Source organism: Triticum dicoccoides, chromosome 2A (genome assembly GCF_002162155.2).
Source record: "Triticum dicoccoides isolate Atlit2015 ecotype Zavitan chromosome 2A, WEW_v2.0, whole genome shotgun sequence".
Lineage (NCBI taxonomy): Eukaryota > Viridiplantae > Streptophyta > Magnoliopsida > Poales > Poaceae > Triticum > Triticum dicoccoides.
In genome coordinates, this window is record NC_041382.1 from 579,689,987 (window position 1) to 579,698,042 (window position 8,056).

Consider the following 8,056-nt stretch of genomic DNA (forward strand, 5'->3'; position numbering starts at 1 on the left):
GGCTGGAGGATGCATATTGGGGAGCAGCCACATCAGGAAAAAATGATAATTGGTGCATTGACTGGTTGGTTTGTGTTACGGTAAAAAAAATACATACCGACCTTTACTTATAAAATAGTTTCCCATTTAAAACATGAGTGAGGTGGTCGCTTGCTGGTTTGGTCAAGCTGGGTGTCGTGGCATGTGTGAGGTTCGAGGCTCCCCAACTGCATTATTTTTCTACCTTTTCTTTATTATTTATTTCCAAACCTGAGGTGTCTGGTGGGTTCTAGATGGATGAGGGAGATTGGGGTGGAGTGGGGGAGTGAATTCTTCCAAATCGGAGGGGTCTTGTGGATTCTAGATGGATGAGGGAGATTCTGATGGGGTAGGGAGTGAACTCTTCCAAACCAGAGGGGTTTGGTGGGTTCTAGATAGATGAGGGAGATTCAGATGGGGTGGGTAGTGAACTCTTCCAAACCAGAGGGGTTTGGTGGGTTCTAGATAGATGAGGGAGATTCGGGTAGAGTGGGAAGTGAAGTCACCACCACCAATAGCTCCAATTTATGAGGTAGTAGAGATTAAATTTGGGTTATTGACAAAATCTAAGCAGAAAATGTCAGAATGTACATGTGTTGACGGCTATCAGAGGGCTTGGTGCTTTCACGGTTTCACAGACTGGATGGTGCTTGTGAGACATGCCATCTGGGGTTATTTGTTGTTTGATTGTTTTTCACGGAATGAAATTGGTGAGCCAGGGCTATGAATTTAGTCATGCCACCTGTCTCATTAGACCTTTAATAGGGTCTCTTTTTTACATCACCTGGCATGCTCCCATACCACCTGTATTAACTGATGCAACCCCCAGTACCACACTGAATTAGAATGTTTATATGCTTGCCTATCACAAGTAGTTTGCCAGATTGGTGAACTGCAGATTCTGGTTTGGATCTGCCAGCTGATATAATTCCATAAAATAAAAGAATGGAGCTTCCAGCCTATTGGCCTCTACTTGTGCCATGACTGCTCTGCACAACCTCAAACTAATGCTTTGTCATTAATGCCAGATAAGAAAACGGAAAAAAACTTTATTTCTACCGCATATCAAGTGAGGGCAGCTGTTGGAACAGCTGTTGGTGCAGCTGCTGCCCGCGCGAAGATGCTTGTGGACCAGGAAGAGCGAGAGATGGAGCTTCTAATGGCGTCCATAATTGAAACTCAGGTGAATTGTCTTCCTCTTTCCCTGCTTAAATTTTCAGAAGTGTAGTGTATTTTGGGTTTCTAGGTTTAGCTGAAAGGTACTACCTCTGTAAACAAATGTAAGACATTTTAGGTCTTTTAGTGACCTAAAGCGTATTATATTTGTTTACAGAGGGAGTACATCATAGATGCTGACCAAGTTGTTTAACTTTAATCACTGACGGCTGTTTTCTTATGTTTGGCAGCTAAGAAAGATCCAATACAAGATCAAACACTTTGAGGAGCTAGAGTTGATCATGGATCAGGAGTACACCACCATACAACAAATAAAGGAGTCCCTGATGAAGGAATGGCAAACGGTCCTGGAGCGAGCATTTCAGACTGGAGCACCGCTTCAGAGGGACGAAGTGCTCACAAGGCTGTTCCTGGACAGGTCTACTCCATAGAGAAGCTGACTGGAGCCGATTATCCCTCCTCCTCTGATCCGCCGCCTCGCCCTCTGACTGTAGTCCCTGTAGGTAAAGCAGCATTGTGCGTGCGCGCAGGAGGGCGGGCGCATCTGTAAAGGTGCTAATTCATCTAGATATGTTGTGCTTGGGGCCGCCCCTCAGCCCCCTGTACCATGGTGTGCAATTGCGCACAGCAGCAGCTCTGTTGTACCAACATCCAGCTAGGGTTAGATAGCAAGGGTTGCTGATAGTCTGCTGTAACTTCATTTTTTCCGGATGCACAGATGTTTGGTCGGTTCGGGGTGTCCGTATTGTCGGCCCCGTTGTACTGTTTGGTTGAACAAATAGTCGCTGTATAACTTTCCAGTGTGAGCTTAGAGTACATACCGTGAGAATACCATGGATGTTGCTGGAAGAAATGGCCATGTGAACTTTTTCCTGGGAGATGTTTGGTTGAATGTTGGATGGAGGACTGAGGCATCGTTCTCAGCCCCAGACGGCGCCTGGGAGCGCTGCCTGGGTCAGGCAGACTTGCTTGGAAGCCAAACCAAATGGATTTTTGTTTTTTACTTGAGCCGAGTTTAAGTGAGGCAAGGTAGCTCTTATCGCTAGCCTCGCGCATGCTAAACCAGAGAAGGCATTTTCTTACGCCCACTGGTCGGGTGTATGGGTGTGTGTTCTCAATTTTTAACTAATAAAATATGTGTTACGTGCCGTCAAAATTACAAGTTTGTAATGGTATATAACATATGTTTCGTTTCTCAAATAAAAAATCTAAAATCCTGCGTCGACCCTACAAACCTCAAGGGAGTTCCTTAAAAAAAAGACCTCACTAGAGGGAGTAGAAAAGTCTGGCTGCTTCGGAAATTCAAAACAGAGCCCAGACTCGTAAGCGTGAAAATTAAAATTGAAATTCGAGAACCAAAATTTCAAATGTGGGGGGTGGCCGACATGGATAATGCGGTGCCAAAATGCAGCATTTTTTGGCAACAATTCTTCCCGTTTCATCATAGGAAAGCAAAGGAAAAACTTTATCAAAGCCTTCGAAAAAAAATTATATGAAATCAGATCTCACGGTTAGCAGGTGAGACCCGTCCTGATGAATAACACGTAGCATTCATAAATCACACGATTTGTGAATGCCACGATGGGTCTCAGACTTGGTCTCCTAGAATTCTTTTCTAGGAGACAGGCAGGCAAAACCCTGGGTTCGCGGACCACCTCTCCTCTCCTCCGCCCCCCTCTTCTCTACGGCCTCCAGGCCCGCGACTCGCCAACGACCTAATGGCGAAAAAGGGCAAGGCCGCCGCCGCCGCCGCCGCTTCAGCGTCCGACTCGGGGGCGTCGAGCCCCCAGGGCTCCGTCGAGGGCGGCGGGGAGAAGGAGGGCGGCTTCCTGCTAGGCCAGCCGACCTGGGAGGACGCCGGCGGCGGGCGGTGGCGGTGCGCGGAGACGGGGCACGAGCTGCCGGAGCGGGAGAAGGACGCCTACGCGCGGTCCCGCGCCTGCCGCCTCGCGCTCATCGACCACGGCGTCGCGCACAAGAAGCCGCCGCTCAACGCCTTCAAGCCCCACCCCGAGCACAAGTGCGCACCGCTCCTCTGCTCTGTATTTTGCTGCCTGATGCGTGTCCAATGTGGATTGTCCCCAATAGTTTGTCTAGGAGTGTAGATTGCTCATTCGGTTCCATTGCGGTTTGATCCGCTATCCGGTAATGCCCTTAAGGGATTCTAGGGTTCTAAATTCAACGTACATCGTGTGCCAAACAAGTACTCCATAGAGTACTAACAAATAAATGTATGATTCATTTGCTTGTAATTCGGCTGTGCTTTAGTCTGTCGAATTGAGTTGGTAATTGTGTTGCAGGTCCAAGCTCATATGCAACATTACCGGGGACACCATAAACAAGTCGGAGGAGCACATCTGGAAGCATGTAAATGGGAAGAGGTTCCTGAATAAACTAGGTAAAGTGAGTTTTGCACAATACTGTCTGTGGTGCCACGTGTGGCAAATGGAACATCGTATGCTGTTACTGCTAATAAAATGTACCATTCTGTTTTTCATGTATTTCTCTACTGGTTAAAGGACCATGATGAATTTCCCACTACCGTTTCCATGTATCTGTCTGCTTCTCATGGTGTACTCTTGTACACCAATGTGCATCATTTTGGTTATCATCAAAACTAATTGTTATGAAATGTTAGCTCGTCCTTTTCTCTGAACAATTTTCTATGGATTGATAGCAGATGGTTATTTGGGTAGAATTCTGTTATGCAACTTGCTTAGGAATTGCAATAAGCGCTTTGTTTCATTTGTCTTCTCACTGGTCTGGAAATAGTTGGGAATATATCTGGTCATGTACATCTCTTCGAATACATTTTGGTGGAACTCTCATCTCCCATACAATACTGCTTTTAAGCCATTGCACTGGCATGTTTGGTCGCTCCTACATCTAACATGCCTATCCCTATTTTGACAGAAAAGCTAGAGGAAAAGATGGCATCAGGCGAGACAGGCAAAGTAGAAGGTGAACAGTCAAATGAAGTCGCAAAGAAATCCAAGTCTACCAAGAAGAAGGACAAGAAGAAGGAGAAGAAGGAGAAGAAGAAAGCTGCTGTTGTCAACCCTTCTTTGCCACGAGAACCTGAACCAGAAATTGATGATTCAGATGATTCGGAATTTTGGGTGCCTCCTGTTGGAAGTCGTTGGGATGATGATGACGGGAAAGACCGATGGGAGTCCTCTCCGGGGAAGGATGATATAGCAGAGGATGAAGGTGCATCCGGTAAGTGCCATTTTTTTTATCATGTGTAACTGCTTTATTAAACAAAGCTCAAATGTTCATTTCTATAATTTCGAACATATTTGGTAGATGTTTTGCTTTAGGGAAACAATTCCCTTCAACCGGCGGATCCTCCTCGCTCATCGACCGCGTCCCTCGCATGATGCGTGTCCCTGTGAGACCCGTCACCACATCATCTCCTTTACAGATCTCGAATGAACCCAGCCACTCGTCCACCTTATCCTGATCCCCGCTTCCTCTCGCCTGATCCAGGGAGGGACAGATGTGCTCCCGATCCCGCTCCAGCCAGCGCCGCCCCTTTTCGCCGAAGCTCCCTCCGGCCGCCGCTCTCTTGCGCCACGACAACCTCCTTCCTCTTCCTTCCCTTCCTCTTACCCTCCCATCTGTCTCTCCTTGGCCTCCCGTCTTCTCCAGTTCATCTTTCATTGAAAAAAAATTCCGCAACATCGTTCATGTTGCGGCAACATCTATGTTGCAAAAAATACGTTTAGAAGAAAACAAAAAATTCTGCAATACCACCTTAGTTGCAAAAATTCTCCCGCAACAACATCTATGCAAAAAATGGCGAAGACGAAAAGAAAATAATTCTGCAACACCATCTCTATTGTAAATGTTTCTGCAACAAGATGTCAGTTGCAACACAATAGAGTCTAACACTTCGGTGGTTTCGCAACAAAGTAGCTGTTGCGGAGCGAGCTGTGCAACATCTACCTTGTTGCAATTTCGTGACGCGCACCTCAGGGAAGATCCAGCGGCTATTTGTGGTTCAATCCAACGGCGAAGGAGGCGGCCGATGTTTCCAATTCATCCACCGACGGACGCGTAGCAGCCCCCTTTGCTTTATCACATAATATAATATTTGGTTCAAACTGTTGCTCTTAGATCTTCTCAGATAAAATGAGAAGCATAAATTTGTCCATTTTGTAGTTCTGTAGCCAATGAATGGACAGGATGATTGCAAGCATGTAGTTTTTAAGTGAAGGCAAGAGCCAGCCTATGTGTAGGGATGCAATTTGGGTGGGATGTGAATTTTGACTCACCGCTAATACAAGGGCAATGTGCATATAGGAATTACCTATTGAGTGGAATGTCATCAGTTGATTTGCATTCCTATAAGTAGATAGTTATTTTGTTTTCAGTTACTTGTCTAATAGAGACTTCTTAGTGGCAGCTTTTGCAACTTTATGTTTTTGTTAAGTACCTCCACAAGAAGCTAAAAATATTTCATCAGATGTTGTATTTTGCCAAGGTTTTACTTTTGACTGAATCTTTTAATTCCCTTTTGGGATCTTGTTATCTCTTATGAACTTATCATCAGATGATCCTCTGGCAAGCTCCTTTGTTTAATTTACATTGTATAAACAAGCAATTTAAGTTATGTGTGCAAGATCTTGTAGTTACATTGTGATATGCTCAATACCATTTCGTGGCATTTCCTTGCTTCAGAATTTCGTGATCCCTGAGCTTTTTTCTTCAGCAATGTTAAAACAAACACAATCATTTCTTTCAGTGGTGTTAAAGCGCACCAAATTAATTTTGTGATCTTCAGCAAAAGTGATTATCTTGCTGCTGTGTAACCAATTCAGTAGGAGAATTTCATACTCCACTTTTTTATCAATTAAATTTAAAGTTGCCGCATACAGAGAATTTACAGTATGGAATGTTCTGTATCTGATTTGGAAAATTAAATGATAGATGATGAGGATGACGACGAAATGGCTGACAAGGATGATGAAGTGTCGGAGGAACTGGCTTCAAGGTATTCTAGAACAGTTCTTCTCATCGAATAATGCGTGATGTCACACATACCCTTAGGTATAATATTTCCTTTCCTCTTGTAGCAGGACAAAGCGATTGTCAGTGGAAGCTGTTGGACCAAGTAGTTTCGCAACAAGGAAGAAAAAGCCCCGAAAGGATGAGTAGACGGTTATTTCGGATTTATTCTGTTAGCTATGCATGAGCTTGTTTCACCTTGCTTCATTTGGAGTCGTGAATTCCACCACTTTCTTTCTTCTCCCTTTGAGACTTTGGGTTTTCTAATCAATGGCCGATTTTGTATTAGTTAACTTGTGTTTTGTTAGTTTTTCTCAGTGCCGTCACACCGCTGCTTGTTGCAACATGATGTGTGTCAACTGATCTGCCTTTCGTTAGTGGTAATGAACAGTGATAGTTATACTTCGTCGCCTTCACTTTGTGACCATCCATTATCATGTAAGAGGGAACTGTATTTTTATTTTTAGTTTTGATTTGAACTTGAGATATACTTATATTTTAGCTCCGAAACTATGTTGAATTAGATAAATTGATCTGTTCACAAAAAAGTAAACTAACGAAGCAACCTTTCGTCAGTCGTGATGAACAGTGATATCCATGCTCGGGGATCCTTGCCCCAATTGCGGAGGTCTTTCACAATTTACTCCGGTAGTGTGAACAAAATTAAAACCACATATCTTTTGAGAAAAAAGATGAAAACATTTAGCAAGGATCATAATGTGAATCACTATCTCAGGTTTCCGGTGTTACAGAACGCAATTGTCCTGGTTCGACCAGCCTCGCCCGTGCAGCCTAAGAGCATCTCCAGCCGTGCCCTCAACAGACCCTCTTCAGGCGTTTTTACCGCGCCGGCGTCGAAAAAACGGCCCAATCGCGTTCCCAGAAGCCCGTTTTTCGCCGGCTCAGGTCGAAACTGGTGCCGACGAATCCAGGCCGAACCCGGCTTCCTGAGGGACGCCTGGGGCGCCGGCACAAGCGAAAAGGGTGCGTGGGTCCGCCCTGTCGGCGAGGCGAGCGCCTCTTCCCGCCGTTTCTTCCCGCGTTTTCCCCACTTCCCTCCCGCTCCTTCCTCCCGCCAATCTCCCTCCCGCTCGCCTCCCCGACACCGACCTGGCTTTCTTGCTGGGCGGGGCAGACATGCTCCAGAGCACCGACGAGGCGGTCAAGGCGTGGTACTTGGCGGAGCGCGGTCTCATCTTGAAGCAACTTCCTTCGACAAGGCCGCCGACGCCGACGCCGACGTCGACGCACACGCCAAGCCCGGGTGATGACGCCTCCACGACGCCGCCCAGCAGCACCAAAACCGCGCCGACACCGCCAGCACCGAAGCAGCTCCAACACCGCCGAGTCCGCGCACGCCGACTCCGCCGACGCCTGAAGCCAACCCCGCCGAGTGATTCGTTGCGCACGCGAACTTGCGGCGCTCTGTTTTTTGTACGCTAGACTACATCCAATCGCCGAGCTGTGACTTGTGATTGCCGGATTTGTGGCGTCTTTTCTGATGAGCGAGAACGACCAAGTTCGAATTTTCCGCATCCTGAGGCCGGCGTCTGGGGGCGTGACTGAGAGCTAGGTCGCCCCCAAGGACCGAGCTACCGCCGGTTCGCTCCCATGCCGCTCTTTTTAGGCGCCCTGGAAAGCCGAACGGCTGGAGATGCTCTAACACTACCGGCGGTCCCGAGTCTATTTCCAACAGCGAGCCAGGCAAGACATCTTTTGCGAGGAGAACTGAATAACCAATGGCGTCCTCGTCGTATTCCATGCCGGCGACATGAGCAAGACTCTCCTAACACAGCACGAGGGGCAGCCGGTCCACCATAAACTCCGGCACGTCGCAGCCGCTCTTCTCCTC

General features: G+C 46.9%; 2 protein-coding genes across 3 annotated transcripts in view; both read left to right on the top strand.

Moving 5' to 3' along the window:
* LOC119357976 (SWI/SNF complex subunit SWI3A-like) overlaps positions 1-2,043 on the top strand; it is a gene marked incomplete at its 5' end in the record, with an annotated part of 6,401 nt that extends 4,358 nt beyond the window's left edge. Inside the window, 2 exons of the mRNA XM_037624725.1 lie at positions 1,047-1,201; positions 1,425-2,043. Coding sequence (XP_037480622.1) covers positions 1,047-1,201; positions 1,425-1,625 — 356 coding nt within the window. The remainder of the gene's footprint in view (positions 1-1,046; positions 1,202-1,424) is intronic.
* A 795-nt stretch (positions 2,044-2,838) lies between these two features.
* Positions 2,839-6,698, top strand: LOC119355491 (surfeit locus protein 2-like). 2 transcript variants are annotated; one of them, XM_037622301.1, is made up of 5 exons: positions 2,839-3,214; positions 3,495-3,592; positions 4,108-4,413; positions 6,127-6,190; positions 6,273-6,698. In XM_037622301.1, exons 1-5 carry the CDS (start codon positions 2,913-2,915, stop codon positions 6,352-6,354), a joined length of 852 nt encoding a protein of 283 aa, XP_037478198.1. In that variant the 5' UTR covers positions 2,839-2,912; the 3' UTR covers positions 6,355-6,698. The 2 variants fall into 2 exon arrangements, with proteins under 2 accessions (XP_037478198.1, XP_037478199.1); XM_037622302.1 differs by having other exon boundaries at positions 6,276-6,698.
* The last annotated feature ends 1,358 nt before the right edge of the window (positions 6,699-8,056 follow it).

Coding starts and splice junctions, on each gene's coding strand:
- LOC119355491 (XM_037622301.1), top strand. CDS start 2,913: ATGGCGAAAAAGGGCAAGGCCGCCGCCGCCGCCGCCGCTTCAGCGTCC. Junction 3,593..4,107: donor GAGGTTCCTGAATAAACTAG/GTAAAGTGAGTT, acceptor CTATTTTGACAG/AAAAGCTAGAGGAAAAGATG. Junction 6,191..6,272: donor TCGGAGGAACTGGCTTCAAG/GTATTCTAGAAC, acceptor TTCCTCTTGTAG/CAGGACAAAGCGATTGTCAG.